We start from the raw sequence: 22,272 nt of genomic DNA, 5'->3' as shown, positions 1-22,272 counted from the left end.
CGAGGTTGTTGACACTTTCTCTCCTCAAAGTAGTATCAGCTTCTCTTCTGCTTCTTTTTCCCCCGAATGATTACCGCATCTCACATGCAATTCTGTGAAGAGTGGCGAGGGGCTCCGGGCGAGCTGCTAGTGCCGATCCTCACTCCGTCATCTTGGATCGGCCAGAACAACCAGCATCAATTAATTCTGACTAGATTCAGACTGAACCTTGCTACGTTAATGCTTGGTTACCCAAACAACCAATTTGTTCTTAAGAACTTATCCCCTTATACTTGAGACAACAAGACAGCCCCATCAACCTCACATTTCCTCCTTTTTTGCACATTATACTTAAAAGAGAGGAAGGTTTTTTAATGTCCCGCTTTTAAGAAAATTCTCAACACGAACAGTAGCAGCAGCCCTCTTTTTATTCTACTCTCTAGACAACCCCATTGGTTTGCTTTGCACTAGCCTCCTTCTTACTGGCTGCCTTGAGAATTCGTAAGGCTCTTTGCACTTCACTCATAGCACTTTAAGATCAACGCACCTACGCCACATTTTGCCTTTTTATCATATATGGGTATGTACTTCTAGATTCAAACCTTTTAAGTGAAAGTTAATATTGTGGGCCTAGTACTGTATTTAAAAACAAAAATTGTATTGACTGCTTGTTTGATTTTAATGTATTCTCTTTTTAATGCCATCTTTTTACATGGTACTTTTATGCAATTCAATGAATTGGGAAATAAAGTGTATTACGACTAAGACTAAGGCCTACCACCCACAGTCACTGATACAACTGGAGTCAGTAAATTGGGGCAGGTAGAAATGATGTTTAAAGAAATGGGCAACATGTGCAATTGCCCAGGACTCCCACCTTCCAATGATCCACATGGACGTGTACAATCTATACATTTTATCTCTGTCCACTATGTTTTTTCTCACTATCTACACCTCTGTCCCTCTCTCTACCTGCTTGTATCTCTTGCTCTGTCTTTCTCTAACCAGTGTCATCTTATGGACTTGTTTCCCTGGGCAAGACAAATGTTACGTTTTTGTGTGCCATTGTTTCTGTCAGTTTAAGGTATAATTCAGTATAGCTTTAAATTATGGACACCTGTATTAGCAGGAAATGGGTAAAAAAACATTCAAAGTTATTCCAAACAGGGGGCCGCAAAATGCATTCAACCCAAAACCGTCATGCACTTTAAGTGTCTTTGCGCAAACACGTCTGCACTTTAACCTGGGAAAAAGGCAGGAAAAGGATGGGCACAGCTTCACTTTAAACAAAGCGACAATTCTGCGAACTGGAGGTGATTTTAAATGAACACGTCAGTACTATAACCTGGAAACAAAGCGGACATGGATGGGCTCTACGTCACTTTACCCAGGCTCAAAACTCTGTAGACTTTATCTGCCATACTGTGAATTGCTGAGGAGAACTAGACTAAGCCAATGTGACCTTGAACATTTCAGTTTGCATTTAATTGCTACTGCATTTCGATAGGAATTCTTTTCTAATTTTTGTGGGGCCATTAGTACACCAATCTACACTTTTAAATTGAAGAAATAAGGAAAAGTGTGTGCTCAAGACAATATTTGCATTAACATACAATTTTTAGCCCCTGTATCTTAAATACAAATTTGTTTAAAATTATACTTCTTAATGTCAGAAAGAAGTATTTTCTTAGTACCGAGTTATTCTGCGATTTTTTAAATTTTACTGGTCATGGTGTGTAATATATTATGGTTTTTATTAACTTAAATACATTTACTTTGACTTTACATCTTGCCTGAGGGTCTCAAAATTCTTAAAATGCACTTGGAGGTGGGATTAGACCTGATCACAAATTAATTGGAATATGATTTGTAAATCGCTGCTTCCACGGTTATTCCCAAATATTTTCCTCCATTTTCACCCGAAGACCTTGCCTACTTTTAGCAGGCGAAGTCTCAATAGTAAGTTGTGGTGTTCCCACAATTATAATCATGATGAGGCTAGAAAGGCTACTGTTATAACTGCAGAGGACCAGCTTAAGAGCTGGTGGTACCTTGTGAGACAATCGTTTTTGGTGCCCTCTCATGACCTCCTCCTCCGACTCCCTCATTGCCGCTGGGGCAAAGTGCCCCTCATCTCTTCTTAGCCCATCTCTTGCATACACTTAATTTATTTTAAAGGACTGGTTAAGGTTGGCTTTACTAATAAGAATGAATATCTACCCAAACAAACCATTTTTAGCAACATTAGGAATAGATAATAAAAAATTGGAGAAACATCCTAACCTATTTTATGCAGTTTGCATGCAGCTCTTTGAAGACAGTTCGTAACAGTCACTGTTTTATATGTGGGTTGTATCTTATGAACTGCTGTAACAAAAGGATGTCTGTGACAAAAGCAGAGATCCACTCAGCTACCCACATAAAATACAGATCTGTGACCTGCACAGTATGTGTTCTTTGCACCAGGCATATTAACCCTCAGCGCTACCTTATGGTGAGCCAAAACGTCCACTAGACAAAACTCAGAGCTCTCTCTCTAGCACACAGCTTTCCAAATTTTTCATGTTAGTGACACACCTTTTTGTGAAAAAAAATTCAGGGACACGGTAACGCGAGTGAGCGCAGCGAGCGAGCCCGAAACAACTAAGGGGGGTTCGGGCCCCACACACACCCCCACTCCACACACACCCCCACCCCACACACACACAACCCCACACACACCCACAACCCCACACACACACACACAACCCCACACACACAACCCCACACACACACAACCCCACACACACAACTGCACACACAACCCCCCTACACACACACAACCCCACACACACCCACACACACACACAACCCCACACACACACACACACACAACCCCCCACACACACAACCCCCCCACACACACAACCCCACACACACACACACACAACCCCACACACAAAAAAATGCAAGTGTCCATCTGTAAAACAACTGGTGCTCATGTAAAGCGCTCATATACCTTTGGCTCTAGTTTGCTCAACAACAAATAGTTTTGCAAAAGCTGCGTGGTAAAGTGTAAAGGATGTTTTATACCATTATTTATCAACGTAATTGCTTTCTTAGAATTACTCCTTGAGGACCCCCTTTTCTCCCTCCCCCCAATCATACTTATGCAGATGTCATCTAAAGCGCAGGCTCTTTTAGGCAATCTTTTATTCCCTGCAGTCCATCATGGGTAATACATCTGAAATAGCGAGCAAGGATGAAACCGCAGCATGAAAAAGTGTGTCCGACCAGCTGCTTTCGCGTTATAGTTGATACACTGTATTACTGGGTATCATTTGTTCTCGTCTTCCTCACCCGTCACAGCATCACGCAGCTTCAGTCACATTCAATATTCTCCGTCCTGAACTCTGTGTGTACCAACTGAGTGAGTGCCTGGGATGGTAGGGTAGAGGCGGCTCCAATATCACTGTGTCCCAGCAAGGCAGCGCGCTCAGGGCTGTGAGCAGCGCCGTAGCACTCCCGGAGAGGAGGGGGGTCAATTCTCCCACTGAGCTCTCGCTTTATAGGCCTGCACACCGCCGCTGAGACTGACAATGCCCCCACTGTAGGATCTGGATCTCGCTGCAACACCACACCCACTGAGTCTCGGGATACCGGGATCGAGCTCCTGACCACAAGGCTCCGCAGCTGCTCCGCCTTCCGCCTTGCACATCGCTCGAGTCGCATTCCCCTAATAGCGGCCGGCCGGCAGACGTCATTGCGTCGCATCGCGCAACACACCTACGTATGGGTCACAACACAGTAACGTGTCACGCCACACAGTTTGGAAAGCTGTGCTCCAGCAGTAACATTAATCCCAAGAGTTATCTTGATATTTGTATTGCTGCCTAAAAGCTGGACACACAAGGAACTCTGCTGCATGTGTTTTAAAATGGTACATTATTGCTAAACACAGTGCCCCCCTTGCCAGGTCAGCACCCAGTGCGGCCGCACCAGCTTCACCTCCCTAAAGCCAGCCCTATAACTACATCACACATGAAGAGGTCCTATAAGTATTTCACGGTCTTTCCAGGGCGGCGGTTACTTCTTGAGTTCTAATGGAGCCTTGTCTCGCGAAGGTTGGTGTATCACTTCTTTTTGTTAGGGGCTCTTTGACCATTTTACATTACCTCTGCATCACGCATTAAAAATGTGAACATTCTGAGTTACATACCATTGCAGGGAACAAGCTTACAAACCCTGACAGCTTCAGGTTTTTCTCCATCGCACTGGTCGCCCGTCCTGCACAGGACCTGCCTGACTTCCGTCCCCTCACCACAAGTTACAGAGCACTGTGGAAACATGAAGACATTAGCTTGAGCTCACATTGCTGCGGCAAAAGTTTACATCATGCACAAGGCAACTGTTCAGGCTCTTTTCAAAGACTGCCAGGTCAGCAATTTTCATCATTAGTAACAAAAAAATTGAAATGAACAGGTTTTTTTAGTGACAATTTCTAAATCTTATTTCTAGAATGGTAAAAATACAGTGACTGAAAACTTTGAATACATCTACAGCTGTCGTTTACTGTTGCAAAAAAGAATTGCTGTAAATCCACTTTCAATGCACCATACAACAAGAACATGGTGGGCACAAAAAATATCAGGGCAGACGGGCTACAAAATCGCGAAGAAGCGGATTTTAAAACTTTAATCACAATTTTAAGATTTATACGGATGTGCTAGGAAATAAAGCCAATTTGGTAAATTGTTTCTGACTTGATTAATTCTTTTCAACCAAGCCAAAGAAGCTGTTTCAAACTGATGGTTAGCCAGACTCCTCATTTATATAAACATTAGTCATTTTTAGGTCTCGCCTGCAGGCAGTGTGCGTGCGGTGTTGCTTGGCGACAATCTCTTGTAGCTAAAAAAAAAAACCCTACAAATTGGCTTTTCGTCCACCCATTTAGTTACCATTAGTTGGCATCATTATCACTCTTCTGTGTGCCTTATAATATGGCAGCACACAGCACACGTCCCTTCCTGCTCCTGGTACAGCTTGATTTAAATTTATTAGCACATGCCTGTGTGACTGTTGTGATTGAGGTTATATTTCTTTTTTGCATTTTTGAATAGTGCAGACCCAGCCAGAAGTTGCTGGGGTGTTTACATGAGCACCAGTTACACTAAACAAACTCACATTCATATTATTTAGGCAGGGGAGTGAGAGTGACTTGCCCACAATCACAGGATGTTGAGCCAACGCAGAGACTTGAACCTGGGGCCATATTATCAAGAAAGGGCGATACATTATCGCCGCTTTTATCGGCAGGAAACTGCCGCTAAAGCGGCGATAATGGGCTTGATAATACGCCCTTGTGAATTTCCATAGAAGCCCAGGTTATGGTGTTAACCTGGGCTTCTATGGGAATTCACAAGGGCATATTATTAAGCTCATTATCGCCACTTTAGCGTCAGTTTCCTGCCGATAAAAGCGGCGATAATGTATCGCCCTTTCTTGATAATATGGCCCCTGGTTCCTCAGTTCCAAAGCCAGCATCTCTGTAGCACCACATCCTCCTTCCCCCTCCCTCCCATTCACTCCTCCATTCAAGTTGGGCTTCATCACTCCCGACTGCATGGCCTTATACCTTATTATCCTCAACTCAAACAGAAATATTTAAGATTGAGACTGTTTTATATTCCTATTTATGAATTTGAGGGAACTTGAAAGCAAATGTTCAAAGTCTACATGTTGGTATTAAACAGAAACCGTCTTGCATTTACTGTGCACTTGCCCAAATCTTTTGTATTTAACTAAACTATATTTACGTCTGATTTTTGAGGAGGCAAAAATAGGATGTACCCCCATGGCTGTCAATGTCAAGCTTCAAGATAATTGTTTTATTATGAAATTACTGACGTTTTTAGACTATGATGATAAATTGTTAGCGTCTTGCTAACTAATCTTAACCATATTTCTTGTTTTATATTTCTGACCCACATAGAGTATTTTTTGTTATTTTTCTAACTTCTATAAATTGTGGGCCCGATTCACAGAATGAATTTACGACTCAATCCTAAACTTACTACTATTTTGGTATTCACATATTGCACTTACTACTTTTGGTATTCACAGAAGTTAGGATTTTGTCTTAAGTTTGTCTTAAGACAGACTTAAGACAGACTTAAGACAGACTTAAGACAAACTTAAGACAGACTTAAGGCAGACTTAAGACAGACTTAAGACAGACTTAAGACAAAATCCTGACTTAAGTCTGTCTTAAGTCTGTCTTAAGTCTGTCTTAAGTTTGTCTTAAGACAAACTTAAGACAAAATCCTAACTTCTGTGAATACCAAAAGTAGTAAGTTCATTCTGTGAATGCCGAAAGTAGTAAGTGCATTCTGTGAATACCAAAGTAGTAAGTTCATTCTGGGAATGCCAAAAGTAGTAAGTGCATTCTATGAATACCAAAACAGTAGTAAGTTTAGGATTGAGTCTTAAGTTCATTCTGTGAATCGGGCCCTATGATAGTAAGTATATTCTATTTTTCATGTCATTATTATTGTAATCCATGTGATTAATACAATAAAAATCGATTAATATTAATATCCTCGCCACTATTACAGGGATCACAGCTGCTCTCCATACACATGTGGCTTCCTTCACCCTGGTGCCGAGTCACACTGGAAACCACCCATGGGTCTTAGTGTTTATAGGACTCTACACATTTCACACATGTATCCATTTATGGAGGGAGAGGTGTGGCGCCGCGGCCAGGGCGACTGACGCTGGAGTCTGGGGATTACGGTTTGATCCCCGGCTCCGGCGGCAGGTTAGCCCAGCACCATGTGACTCTGGGCAATAGTTTGCTTAATCTTCCCAATGGCCCCCAGCGTCTAGAGACCCTTACGGGTGATTGTTCACGCTTTACAAATGTGGATCATTATCATTATTATTATTATAGGAACCTATGTGAGTTCTCTCGTCCCTGCCCTGCGCTTATCACGCCACCTGCTGGCCGCCATGCCTGCATACTACAATGTGTTATAAAAGAACACAAGGACGGCATCTTTTCCAGCAGGGAAAGCACAAACTTGAGGCAGAGATGTAGAAATGAGCATAGCATGGTATGCATTACCATTTCCCCTTGCTCTCATATTACTGTCTCTTTACTGCCCATACAAAGTCACCTACAAGGCACATTTTGTGATATTCTATTTGGAACTAGAAGTAGTCAAATGGTGTGATTAAAACGTTATCAGACGCTAGTGAGATTGTCATTAAAAGTACAGCAATTCTTCTGAGAAGTTCTGGTACTACAGTGTTAGATTATAGAAGAAATGCATGTATTGTGGCGCTTATACTATTATAGTCATGTTGTAATGTGCTGCTGCTGTGTCATAACCAGGGCCACTGGAATTTTGGGGCAGGGGTGACTAGCAGCGTTTAAAAAAAATAATTATGGATTTACTTTACTTTCAGCCATGCTGCACAGCAGTCATGCTCCTGTACAACATAGCTACACAATCATGGACAAGGCAAATAGATCTTGCAGAGGTGAAACATAGTGGTTTTGCCAATGCTTGTTTCAATATATTGTGAAGAGTTTGAATAGTTGTGATTACTGTTCAGTTTTGAAATGGTGGCTCCACTATCATGTGCAGTAGTGCCCATCTATCTAGATTCTTGGCAATAGCGCTTTCTAGCTGCAAAGCTCTGAGACCAAGGGTATTAAACATACCATGAACGCCCACACTATTGCAAGCAAATGTGTGCACCTATGGAATAAAACCCACTTGGGTTTCAGTGCAACTTAAGCTGGAAATCCACTGTAAAGATAGCAGATTGTGTGGCTCCATGGAGAAAAATCATGCAACGCCCTATCCTCAATATGCAAATGAGAAAGAATCCTTTGGTTAACTGAGGCTCTGATTATGGATGGGCCAGTTAATTCCAATTTGCATTGGGCAATTCCAGTCATGGCAAACATCGGAACTAAAGGATGTGCAGTAACCAACCTGCTTAGCAAAATTTACTAAGGGAAATTAATGGAACATGTGAATTATGGTGCAGAAAATATCAACAAGTGTCCCAATTTGTAGGAGATAATTTGTAATTGGTGTTGTTTATCACACCCAACACATTCCAAATCTTGCAATGTCTTAATATATATCTGATGCAATAAATATTTGATCCTCCTTAAGCCCACCATCAGGGCCTTATGCTCAGATTTATCAAGCCTTTGTGCTGTCCTTGCATCACCATTGTAAACTCTTCAGTAATATTTACAAAGCCACTCAAGGAACGTTTGCCCCTCCTTATGTGGTTTTTTAAAGAAAAGTAAAGAAACGTAGCTCTTGCACTGTGTTGCATAACATTTTAGCTTGGCGGCTTTCCATGGGTGGAGCATGAGCACTACCACACACCCACCCATGGATTTTATAGCATTCTCAGATTTACTACAGCTAGTAAACCTGGGAGTGCGTGAAAATGCTACACCTTCCCTAGTGAGGCGAAACGAGGAGAAATATCTTTCTTTCTCCTCGTTATTTATTCTGTTCTGCAGTACACAAAGAAAGAGGAAAATGCCTCTATGGAATATATTTTGCGCAGGAATGTGTCACTTGTGCCGCCAATGTCTATCTGCAAAGACAAAAAGAGATTTTAAGTCCCAATGCTTAATGTGAGGCAGAGGGACCCACCAGATTTCCTTATTGGGGTCCAGCACTTATATTTCCTCAACAAACTTCAATCCAGAGCAAGAGAGAGAAAAACACAAAAGGGGTAAAGAAAGAGGAGTCTAAAAGCAGGAAAACATTGACATAGGGAGAAAACAGGTATGAACTCCAATCCCACATTTAAAAACATTTTTTAAATAATTTTTATTCAGTACAATGGTACTACCATGGCACCACAGTTCAAGCGTCACCGCGAAGTACCAGGAGGCAGGGCAAGCTTCACTCAGTGAAGCTTGCATCATCTTGGGGTTCTAGTCTCCCAGTGGATTCCTACGCTAAGTCATGGAGGACCACGCTGGGGCCTGAGTACTGCATGACCTGAGGCATGGTTTTAAAAAAAAGAAAATTGGCCCCTCTAGGGGAGGTTCCCTCTGGCTTCCCCCAGAAATGCAGAGGGTCAGAGTACCCATACACTGCCCCTTATATGGTTGTACTATTTTATTTCTGTGCTTTGTAATAGTGTCCTCACCATTTTTCTCAATGTTGTGGCCAGCCAATCAGAATGGGGTGATGATAAAATAAATCACTCATAGCCAATTGGAATGCTTCAAATTGATTGTACCATCAGAGAATCACAGTACTCCAGTGGGACCAACCGTCCAGATAGCACTATAATTTAAACACTTATTTCAGAAAAACAGCTGAATAGATTTACACCAAATAAAGATCAAACTTTCTGCCGAATTCGGTGTAATTCTGTTTAGATGTGTTTTTTCTGTATTGCTTCCTTAAATTCCTATAGGAATTAACATGGGAAAAATATGTTTTGGGACCACCTCTTTTACTTGGTGCCGCTGTGACAGATCACCTGGAAACTTTGCAGGAAAGCGCTGAAACGAATAAAAAAAATTGACAGTTTTGTGAAGATTCGTAAAAAAAATAGTTCCAACGTTATTACCAAAAAACACACTCTTCTATCGGAACCTGTGACCTTACATTTATATAGCATTTTAATTCTTCCTTCTTGAAAGTAGTACACGGCAATATGTGTTTTGCTCATAGATATCCTACTGGAGAAGTCCATCCTGGTGAATTATGTTTGTGTAAATATGGATAAAAGTTGTATTAGTTAGGACTCGGAGGTACAACATTGCGTAGAAATCTGTAAGAAGTTGACTTATTGGTTGAGGGGGTGGACGTTGATAGAATTAGAGGTTCCATATCATGTCAGTAATATAAATTACAGATACCATTCGGCGAGTCTACTAAAATATTAGAAGAAGTGAAGGGAGCTGGTCACCAGATGGGTATTAGGAGGGTTTCAATAATTCACAGTTATTAGTTCAACATGCCTTGGATGTTAAAGAATTGATCATGGACAATGGTTTAGATTTCCTACGTGTTACGGAATCCTGGCTAAAAGAAGACTGTAACCCGGACATTGCGGTTGCTCTGCCACCCCAATGTACAATTTGTAGGAACGATAGAGGGGGCGGCAGGAAGGGGAGGTGTAGCCATCTTACATAGAGAGACCTTATAATGGAAAGTCTTCACTTTACCAGGACTTAGAGGAGCAGAACACATGGGCTTTTGTTGTACTATTAATAATTCCTTCTCCTTTTCTAGGGCTTTGATATATCGCCCTCCAGGCAATAGTACGGCATTTTTGGACTCACTTGGAGATGCTCTTAGCTAAGCTATGCTCAGATATGCAAATTTCTCTCTACTTGGCGATGTTAATCTGCACTTAGACTGCAGTGATAGCCCAGGGGTTACATCCTTCCTGGAAATGGTCAACTTGCTGGGCATGAAACAAATGGTCCAGGGACCAACACACAGAGCAGGGCATACCCTAGATGCTGTTTGTACCAACTTTAGTTCACTCCAGACAGGAAATCCAATTCCACAGGTCTGGTCTGACCATTGCTTCATCCCATTAGCTTTTTCAATCCCTAATAAGGATAGTGGGCCGAGGAACAATGAAGTAGGGGCTCCAAGGAAGGAATGGCATCATCTAGCCACTAATCCTTCCCTGCATACAATTGCCCAAGACAAGGTTCCAATACTTACAGGAGAACTGGGAGAGGAGTCCCGCCGGTTTCAGTCGGATATTCTCTACAGAGACTGAGCGCATGGTCAGATTGAGCAAAAGGAAAATTCATAACAACCCTTGGTTCTCAAAAGAACTGGAGGGACTTCATCTGCAGTCTAAACAGCTGGAACGCAGATGAAGAAAGGGATACGATGCATCTAACCTACAGATCTTTAAAACTTTTAGGAAAAGATGCCATTCAGCCATTAAATCAGCAAAAAAAGAATATTTTCATAATAAAATAACTCTGGCAAAGCATAATCAAAAATAAATCTTCACAATTGTAAAATCTTTCATAGATCCCTTGGCGTACATGTAGAAATTCCTCCCTCTCAAAAGCTATGAAATGAAATTGCGATATACTTTGAAGATAAGATCAAGGCCTTCCAAAAGAACTTCGTGATTCATAATTACTCAGAGTCTACAGAGGGACAGGTGTCAGAAAATGGAGATGACAGATCTGGCCTTCAAGCCTTTCAAATGGCCACGCTCGCGCAGACCAAATAGGCGATATTGGCCTGTAAATCGGGCTCTCCATTGGACGCCTGCCCCCCAATTTTATTACACCATATCATTGATATTATGAAGCCGGTGATCTATAATTTTGTGAATTCATCACTCTCTACTGTACTGGATGAATGGAAATTTGCCACAGTGAATCCATTGAAGAAAAAACGAACATCAATTGCTCTAATCTCTCTATTTACAGGCCCATATCCCTGTTACCATTCTTAGGAAAGATCACAGAGAGAATAGTACACAAAGAGTTTCCAGTTACTTAGAGTCAACACAGATTTTCCATCCCCGCCAATCCGGTTTTCGACCAAAGCACTCGACTGAGTCGGCATTACTCGAGATATCGGACACCATTACATTTATAACGAACAACGGCAATAAGGCAGTCTTGATTCTTTTAGACTTGTCTGCCGCATTTGATTCCATCTCACATAACATCCTGCTAGCCAGATTGAGATCCTGTGGCATATCCGGTTCCGCTTTGGGATGGATTACATCTTTCCTGTCAAACAGGAAGCATGTGATCTCAGCGGAATCTTTTCTCTCACCAGCACGTACCGTTTCTACTGGTGTACCACAGGGGGCTTCTTTGAGTCCACTTTTATTCAATATATACATGGCCCCTCTTATTTCGTTGATTTTGACGTATGGGATCGAAATCACATCGTACGCCGACAATACTCAATTGATTCTGTCATTAAACAAGGATTCTACTGATGCAGAAGAAAATTTAAAATCTTGTTTTACAGCAGTTATAAAATGGATGAAAGATAACCATCTCTGCTGTAACACTGATAAAACAGAAATTCTACCCATCGGTAAAAACAATTTTTTTCAACCTAAGGGCTGATGGCGCGATAATACCACAGCCCCCCCATCAATGGTGGAGGTTGTAAAAAATCTAGGCGTTTGGTTTGATTCTTCCCTTTCTTTTAAACCCCATGTCCGGAAGATAACCGGGAAAGTTTTTCAATCTCATTCCATTGGCCGCTAAGAAAACAGCGGCAGTGACTCTCATACTATTGCGGCTGGACTACTGTAATAGTCTCCTTGCAGGAATCAATAAAACTATCCTGAGGAGACTACAGGTAGTTACGCACTGTAGCTAGACTTGTTCTCGGGCTGCCGTGTAAGGCGTCGGCCTCGGCTGCCCTGAAGACCCTCCACTGGCTTCCAGTCCATAAAAGAATTCTTTTTAAACTATTATTGATGACTCTTAGAGCACATCGTCATTTGGGCCCGACATATCTCTCAGCAAGATTCAGGCCTTATACTACTGTAAGAACATTGAGATCTAGTGCTGCAAGCCTGCTCAAGGTGCCGGGCTTTAAACTGGTCACTAGAGGCGGGAGATCGGCTACTGTACTGGGAGCAAAGGGCTGGAACTGTATGCCAAAGGAACTTAGAATAATCGAACAGGAGGGGCAGTTCAGAAAAGCATTAAAGACCTGGATCTTTGGAATATCTGATGCCTGCCGTCTAGACCTTATCTAGGTCTTGTTCTATACAACTGATCCTTGTCATTTAAAGCGCCAGGAGACTCCGATAGGAGTGTCAGTCGCGCTATAGAAGACCCACTTTTCATTTCACTTTTCATAAAATCCCAAAGAAATTTTGAAAAAAACCATACATTTTAATAAATAAAATGATAACAGAATGACAAAAATCAAATCAGTAAAACTTGATAGATTTAATTCTAAAGTCTTAAGTGAAAATAGCACAATGAAGCAGAAAGCAGTTATCTTGTTGCGTTGCCCTGGACAAATTCACAAGCTCAGGTTGACTTCTATGAAGCGTGGACCAGATATAGGACCGAGGTTAGTCTACTGGGAGCAATACCTTTTTGTCCTTGGTGCTGTAGTGTGAGGTCTGATCAGTCTGCAATGCGCTGAGTCTGTTGCAGTGAAGAGGTAAATCCGGAACTGCAAGGTATTGTGAAATGGCTTAACAAAAGTTTAAGGGTCTCCCCTTGCAATGTACACGGTGGGGCCCCTGCTATGTATCAAATCCGGAGCGCTCAGGCCTAATTACTATACTAAGGGGGCCCCCTGTAGCACTGGGACCCCCCTGCACCGCGGGGTTTGTAGGGGCCTGTGTTACGCCCCTGGTATTGTGATGTGAGGTCCTGTGTCGGGTTGCACTGCACTGCGTCAGTTCCAACAAAACCTTCAGTTGGGTTGGGAGGGGGACACTCTAACTCCAGCCAAGGGTTCAGGACCTAAGGGGCAGGACTCATCATAGCAGAGGCCAGCAGCAGGGCTCAGGCTGCTGAAAACTTGTTGGGTCCCTGTAGCTCAAGCAGGCGGTCAGGTAGCTGGCACTTGGAATCACTCTGGTGGTCCTGGGTTCAAAGGAGAATGTCCAGTCTTCCTTTCTCAGGCAGAAGGCTGTCCTTCCAGCAGCAGAGCAGTTTTTCCTGCAGGTGGGTAGCAGGGCAGTCCTTTGTCTGAATCTTTCGCAGGTCCAGCAGCGATCTGATGAGTGGCTCTAGAGGTTCAATATTTATACCGGATGCCAGCCTATGTGAGAGGTGCTCCCTGTCCTACGCCTACAAATGTTCTGAAAAGTCCTTTTCCTTCCCCTGTCAATCTGTCTAGGGTGAAAAGAGTATGGCAGGCCTGGTTTCAGATTCCTTTGTGCATGCAGAAGGCAAAGCCCTTTGATGTGTAAGTAAGACTGGATACAGCCCATCCTCAGTTATCCTGCCAGAATGGCCCATCATGTGTCCCAAGAAACTGGCAGAAGGCACTGAAGTTTGGTACAAGAAAATGTCAACTTTCTAAAAGTGCCATTTTCAGAATTGGAACTTAAAATCCGACCTCACATTAAAGAGGATTTTAAATTGTGCAAACAGTATATCTGTATCTGCTCCCTCCCAATCTAAAGTTAGCACTTATTAAATGTGATTAGGTAACCCAGTGTTTGTCAATGGGAGAGATAGGCCTTACAACAGTGAAAATGGTTTTAGGATTTTTACACTGCTAGCACAGTTAAAACATGTCCTACTTTTTAAATACAATGTTTTCTGTCCTATCAGTCTTCAGGGCCTACCTTAGGGGTGACTTATAATTATTAAAAAGGAAGGTTAAGGCCTAGCAGAAATATTAGTTCTCAGGTTGAAATGGCAGATTAAAAATGCACTTTAGGCTGCAGTGGCAGACATCAGACATGTTTTAAAAGGCTACTTGTAGTGGGTGGCATAAGAAGTGCTGCTGCCTACTAGTAGCATAATTTACAGGCACTGGATATGTATAGTGTCATATACTAGGGACTTATAAGTAAACTAAATAGTCCAATCAGGAGTGTAGCAATTGTTACCATGTTTTAGGGAGAGAGCAGCAAGCACTGTACCACTGGTCAGCAGGGAAAAAATGGAGAGTGCTAATGCCAACAAAAATGGATTCAGCAACAGAAGGCAAAAAGCTGGGGGTCACAAAGCAAAAAGGGACAAGTCCAACAAAAGCTATCACCATCATTTGATCTGAACGATTGGATAAGCATTCTTAATAATAAAAGCTGCTTGTAAAAATGTTGTCCTGTTATTTTATAGGCTAATACCTGGAGAACATTAAAATGGGGTCAAGTGATAGAGAAAGAAGTTGTCTCAACCCCAGATGGTTCTACTGAGTCTTCCGGCTTGTGGGTCATTTTAGCTGAGGATGCGGAGAATGCTGAGATTCATTCCCAATGTGAGCAGATGATTCAGGGCCTCAAGGTGGTGCTCTGGAGCTAAATGCTGGATGCTAAAGAGAGGTTGCAAGTGTCCATGGCGTAGGGCATGGATAGAAAAGGCCTTGGTAAGAGAAGGTTTGACTTTAATATCCATTAAACAAAAGTATAGAGATTTTATAATGAAATCTTGAGAAGCTATCAAACTAGCTTCTGTGAGTAAGAATCCTTGTGATTTCTAGAATCTAGTAGCAAAGGTTAAGACTATGATGGAAATCTGGCCTGCTGGTGTGATTGCCACTGAAGACCAGTTGACCCATTACGCTGTGTAATGTTCAGGGAGATACTGGGAAATTATGGAAAATGATGCAACCCCAGTCTCTCACCAATTACTGTGGAAGGGATTTATGGAGCGATTCACAGTTCAAGGAATAATAAGGCTCCTAGTTCTGATTTTGACCCTAACTAAATCATGATAATTAATGTAGTAGTGCTGGTGCTGGTTTTTCTAAAAATATTCTGTTGTTTTATCCCATACCAAATGATACAAGAACTGTTAAGAGATGCAGAAATTATACCACTTATTAAGAAAGCCCTGAGACATAATCCAGCCTTTTAGTGGTCTAAACCTTTATCAGGATCTCAGGTAAAATGTTTTTTAGGAGTGTAATTATAAAAGCATGCTAGAAGAGGTCAATGTAGACATAAAACTAGTTTTTTAAAAAAAAGGGGTTTCAAGATTGTAAAAGTTTGAGGTTTAATGTTTAAAATGGAACTGTTGTTGAAGTCCTTATGATACCATCTGTTGATGCTCCTCAAAGGTGGCTCACTTCACCCTAGTAGACAATGTGGGCAGTGCAACAGTCTTCTTGGCTTTCGAAATTGGTTTTATTCCCAGGCCAGCATTGCACACATATTTGGGTTGCCAGCTACAGTAACTGTAGGAAAGGTAACCAGCATAAATATTTACTACCAGTTGACTTTCAGCCACCACAAGGTACACTTTACAAAACATATTTAAAAAACGACTTTCATCATTAAAATAGGTTTCTAAAAAAAAGTTGAAACATCGTTCAAACAAAGCCGGTACATGGAAAACTGTAAAGTGCCATAAACTGTGACAATCAGCTTTCAGTAACGTTTTACTGGAGGCATACTTTTCTTTAATATTTAGCATGTAAGGGACTCATTTACAAGGCAATTGTGCTGTCGATGTGTCACTTTTTTTGATGCACCAGCGGCGATGTGTGCCTGCTCATATTTAAAAGTCCACGTAAAGTCACCCTGCGTGACTTTTCATGGGCTTGTAAATATGGGAAACTTTCATGCATTTCTCTTCATGAAAGGGGCATTCCACGGGTGTTGCTGTGGGTGTTCCCAAGCAACATCCATGGAACCTCACACATCCCAGATTTCCAAAGTTTTGGAAAGCTGGGAAAGTATCAGAATGCTACACCTCCCATGGGGAGGTGTAGGAGTGGCCCAACGAGGAGAAATACTTGTATTTCTCCTTGTTGCTCCCCCTTCTACATTTAAAGAGGAAAATGCCACCAATTATTGTTTTTGTGCTGGAAGGAGTCCCTTATGGCATAAAAAAAATCATCCCTGCAACGTAGGCACCCATGCAACATGACGCAAGGGTGCCTTAACTGGCATATGACAGCCAATTGTGCTTCTGTTGTGTAGAAACAACAATGGTCCCATGCAACATAGAATAAAGCATACAAATGAATACAGACACAGTCGATTCTGTATTAAGTGACTTGTCCAGCCGGACAATAATCAAGATATGTTTACTTATAGCAAAAATACAGGGAGAATATCCTTCGACAATCTCACGTTGTGGGGCACAAGCCTGTACCTCAATTAAACACAGACACTTTAGTACACTCAAAATGAACAGGAAAGGGCTTTTAGGCAAAATGCTTAAATTGTTCTCTAAATCATAATATGAACAAATATTGCAAGATGCGCCATTACATCAACATAGTACATAGTATACACACTGTATAAGGCACATGAATTAGTCGACGGCTTTTCGATCCCACTTATAATTCAAAGGGATCATCATCAGGACATTTGATAAGTCCCTAATTAGTTGCAGGCCTCTAAAACCATGTTAGTTCCATGGCTTTGGGTTGTAAAGGATCGTCAAAGGATATGTGAATGCACACAGATGCATCATATTGCTGGTAATGATACATCTCTTTGCTTTTAAAATGACGCAGCTCGGTGCAGCAAAATGGTTTGCGGTGCAGCGCTGTGGGCTTACAGGAAACACATGGGTGACTTATTTAATATATAAAAATCAATTTCCTACATTGCACAACACTTTTCCTTGCCTTGTGTTACATCAGCAATATCAAAACTGCAGACTAGCTGGGAACTATAAATTTTATGGTCAAGTTGTGTTCCCTAGCGAGTACCCCACCGACTCCATGTACGAGTTAAAGTGCATGTAACTTCCCTCCTGTGTCAGCTATGAAGACGCAAATACATTTGCGTCCAACGTTAACATGTCCTCTTTCAGACCCACCATGAATGGGTTGAATGGTCCGTTCCTAAGTATGCTATGCCAACGTCTTTTTTGTAGTGTACTCCTACGTTTTTTCAGCCCTGGCTGAAGTAGGCCCTGAATCTCTGCCACCGAGCCTCTTTTCTGGCTTCTGACTCCGAGAAATCTCTGCCCAGGCAGCCCCCGTACCCGTGAACTCTGACTTACTTCTAGCGCGGCCCTCCGTGCTCAGCTCAGCCTGCTGCCTGCCAAGATTGACTATAACCTTCGAGTTATCTGTCTCCCTCCCCGAAAATACATTCCAGCCTGCTAGCTTCAGTAAACATCCTTCCTCAGCTACAGGGCTAAAGGGCCGACCTATCTCTATGCAAGTAATTCATAGCTTCTGTTGCCATGCTTCCATGGAAGGCCCCATGCCCCACGCTTCTCATACAGACACTCAGGCGCTTATACACGCACTCACAGCAAGTGTAGAATAGCTTCTGCTCTAGAGACCTTTCTGCCCAGATAGCTTAGTTCCTAAACATCAGATATCAGATATGATAGAAGCACAAGTTGATCTGACATGCCAGACTTCTGTCTCTTTCCGTCAGTGTAAATGTCAAGTCCCCCGCACCCCTCCAGTTACACGTCATCCAGCTGCGCACGCATCCAAGCTTCCGATTTCTGCTGACATTGCCACATTTTCTGTTAGTGCCACCCCTTTGTGACACCTATCAGTGACGTTTCCAGAATACTCCTCTAGTTCACGCCTCTTGATTACGCACATATACCACGTGTAATATTGTTATCTTGTCTTCTCTCAGCTGTTACGCCTCTTGCACTGTTACTTATGGAATGAAATAAGTATATAAGCTATGTACTGTTAATAAAATGTAGCGCTCTATCCCTTCTGACACCCTGTGTGGTGGTCAGAACATGATATCTTGGCCATGACCATTCCTTTTTAAGGAATAAAACCCCTTAGAACTCTCACACCACGGACTCTGTCTTTTTTCATCCGATCTGAGTTATTATTGATTAAGTACTTACCTGCATAGAAATTAAGAGAGTAAATTAATTATTTACGTCATTTTGGCGCCCGATTAGGGACCCCTCCCCCACCTCACGCGCCGGTTGGCGCATTGCAAGCTCTGTCCCCTGCCATCAGTTAGAAGGAACATACGCGTACCGGCAGGATTTCCTGCATCTCCCTCTGACCCACGGAGGTGACGAAGACTGCGATCAGTGCCCAGACGAGGCGGTGAGGAGTGCGGAGGATCCCGACCAGAGCCTAGCCGAAAGAAGCAAGGTCCGAGGTGTCAAGAGGCCCACCAGGTTTCCGAAGTTTTCCGAAAATTCCCGAAGTTTTCCGAAGTTTTCCGAAGTATCGAGTCGAGTCCAGTCGAGTTTTCCGAGGCCTTCTGTTTCCGTGCTTCCCGGTGAGTACCATTGCTGGGTCGTATCTAGACGGGTTTGGGTACGCAAGTCCGGTCTGCACTGTTTTTAGGCAGTGTATCTGTACTGTTTAGCAGTATATCTAGTATTCCGAATTTCTGAATTTTTGCACTGTTACAACAGTGTATCTGTACTGTTTAGCAGTACATCTAGTATAGTGGGGTAGTCATCTATGTTTTAAATGTTTTTGTGATTAATGTCGTGGTATGAATGTGATTGTTTTCCTTGTGCATTATTGTGTTCTTGTATAAATAGTTACATTCAGAATTAAGTATCAAGGATCGAGCATTTCAGTATCAAGTAGACACAATGCCGTTTTTCAACAAGTTAAAGCAGATAGGAACTAGGAAAGGGATGTTAGAGGAAGAAATTCCAATCCCCCCTAGGGACACTCCAGGTAATTTCATGTATAACAAACATGGCATAGACGCCATATTGTATCTAGAGTTATGGACCGATTATACCAAGCACCTAGAGGAAAGATACCGATGGCCAGTTAACGGAACATGGGATGCCGAGTGCATCATAAAGGTAGAAGAAGCATTACGGAAAAAGAAAGCCAGACAATCTCAGAAAGACGCCATAGAATTTTGGCGTAAGGAATCACATAAACGTGCTGAAAGAGCACTCCGTAGAGAAGACAGACTTAAAGAATCAGAAAAGGCTCAAGAAAACGAATTAGTTATTGAAGGAATTCGAGTAAAATCAGAACAAATAGATCGCATCCGAAATAGCCAAGTGAACAACATGTATCTTTTGGCCGAAGGTACCCCTGACGCCATTTCAGAAATACCGAAAAATTTGCCGTCACCATTAGTTCCAACTAAAGTAATGCATAAGACTACTAAAGACATATTCCTAAATTCATACTTAGACGATGTAGCACCAGCTTACACCAATCTGCCTGTTCGTGCCCTGCCTATTGACAGGGACGGGGGTGGCACTCCACCCCCAGGTCACGTTCCGCCGGTACCGCAACAGACTTCTCCCGTTCCGCCAGCCCCGCCACTTCCCGTACTCAAAACAGACCTGCCGAAACCACGTTTACCTGATCCACCTAAACGACAAGTTCAAGTTCAGATACAGACTCCCCAGGGAGGTAATGTACAAGCGTCCGCTTCAGGAGGTGCGACCGCGGGTCCCCAGACCCCGCCACCAACTCACAGATTCAATCTCAGAGATATGCAGAGTCCTCTCACGTACAGGTCTCCCCACTCCTCTAATTCATCCCGCCTTGACGCATTAAAAGAAAACATGTCAGTTTGCAGATATGATCCAGTACCCGGAAAAGACGATTTAATGATATTGGCATCATTACGGTTAAGATCCGCTACTGATAGCTTGTTATGCTATGCAGGAATGAAGGATCGTCTAGACAGAATATATGAGTTCGTTCAGACAGGAAAGGACTCTGACAGTATTAAGGATGCCATGGAGAAACAGAAAGTTGGCATGCAAGCACTGATACTACGATTTTTCATAAATTGTCTAATAAGAGAACGAGACAGGCCCGGAACAGATCAGAGTGAATTAGACGCATTGAACAAGTGGGGTCAAAATATAGCTGATGGAAGACATGACAGACAAAATTGCATAGACTCTATGTACAAGAAGATTAAGAAAGCAGTGATAGCAGTACACCAGAAAGAGAAAGAAAAGGCTTCCTCCGAGGAGGAAGAAGTACAGGAAGAATCCGAAAGAAATGTAGGAACGATAGCATATGTAGGTAAGGGAACTTACCTTAGGAAGGGTATCCGTCCGGAGAGCAAGAGAGTTTTCTTCTCTGCCTTAACAAATCCGAATTCTGCTGAGCATCAGTTCCAGGAAACTGATAAACGGCTTCGAGATCGAGTTGGGTACCATGTACTCAATTCTATGGATGAACAAGAACTCGCCCGATCAGCTGTATCATGGGCTGAAAATGCAGACATATATAATGATGACACAGTAGCGCAGACATTTCTGAACCTCTCCCCCGACGAACAGAAATTAGCAGGTGTATACATGATTCAGCACCTTCTCATTAAATACAGAAAACATTATTCCGATCCAGGTCCCTTACACGAGACACTAGAAGCACTACTGATGGATAGATGGAGAGGTCTAAGCACTAAATTAATTCAAATAATTCTAGAACAACGACACAGATATGATACCTTTGTAAGCTCTGAATATGTTCCCGCCCCACCTCCAGAAAGGAAAATGTACCATATGCAATGCGGGGGTGGTATTGAAAGTCAGAACCCCTTACGAGAAGTGCACCCTGTTATGGGTGAGGATAAAACTTTGAAACGCGTGTATGTACACACGCCTCTGACTAAATTAGAACTGTTAGAAATGAAGAAACTAGTACCATGCCATGATAAAGACCCTGCAGGTTTCCATAGAGAGCTTAAAGACATGTTATTAATGGGGGACTACACATATGATGATATCATGAAAATGTTGAAAGTATTATTGCCTACGGGTATATTCGAGAAATTAAAGGAAAAGGAATGGGAGGTGGGAGACACAAAGATTGCCTGGGCAGAAATAGAGGAAGAAGAAAAGAAACGGGTCCCAGGGTTAGGCCTTGGGGACAAAACTAAAGCATTACCAGGTTTGATAGTACAGGTCCTGCCCAGATTATTGACAACTAGAAAGGAGGATTGGGATGCAATCTCGTCCTGTAAACAGAAACATGATGAAGATACTAGTGACTTCTATTCAAGATTCGAGAAATGTTTTATTATTAATAGTGGCCTCCAGCCAAGTAGCGAGTCGTACCCACATCTTTTTGTATCAAAGTTAGTCGAGAATTCCCTACCGTTAGTTAAAAATAGAGTGTACAAGGTCGAGAGTACATGGCAAGCAAATACGCCATCCCAGATGTTACAAATGTTACAATATCATCAGAACAGAATTAGAGAAGAACAAGATCAGGAACAAAAACGCATGAAAGACACAAAGATGAAAATGTTAGTAGCTCAGACAGTCCCATCCGACGGACACAGAAAGGGTACGACCCAGACAAGTCACACTGCAGCTCCTGTTAAAGGGACATGCAATTATTGCAAGCAGCCAGGTCACTACGTACACGAATGCCCAGTTCTGAAACATAACATAGCGACAGGTAAAACTAAAGAAAGACCGCATCCGCCTAGACAAGACCATAACCAGCATCAGTCTACACAGAATACACAGCCTATGCATGCTTCCTCGACTCCAGCACAGACCGTAGCAGTACCACAGCCACAGCCCATTGCCGCAACTCAGCAAGTTTCACAGCAGATGTACCAGTATGCCCAGTCTGCTTACCCCGAATATTCCCGATATACATGAAACAGCCTAGAGAGGGAAGGTGGCTTGCCTCTTATTGAGATTCCTGTAGATCAAGAAGGTCCTTATGTACACAGTCAAGTATTGGGAAAAGACAGAAA

General features: G+C 42.5%; 1 protein-coding gene across 1 annotated transcript in view; it reads right to left on the bottom strand.

Annotated features, from left to right (window-relative positions):
• ADAMTS3 (ADAM metallopeptidase with thrombospondin type 1 motif 3) overlaps positions 1-22,272 on the bottom strand; it is a 702,179-nt gene that overhangs the window by 45,106 nt on the left and 634,801 nt on the right. Inside the window, exon 21 of the mRNA XM_086961556.1 lies at positions 4,178-4,295. Within this exon, the coding sequence (XP_086817682.1) occupies positions 4,178-4,295 (118 nt within the window). The remainder of the gene's footprint in view (positions 1-4,177; positions 4,296-22,272) is intronic.

The sequence above is a fragment of the Lissotriton vulgaris genome, chromosome 3_1 (genome assembly GCF_964263255.1).
Source record: "Lissotriton vulgaris chromosome 3_1, aLisVul1.2, whole genome shotgun sequence".
In the NCBI taxonomy this organism is placed as follows: Eukaryota; Metazoa; Chordata; class Amphibia; order Caudata; family Salamandridae; genus Lissotriton; species Lissotriton vulgaris.
The sequence above is the reverse complement of the archived record's forward strand: the minus strand, read 5'-3'. Positions and strand labels throughout refer to the sequence as shown.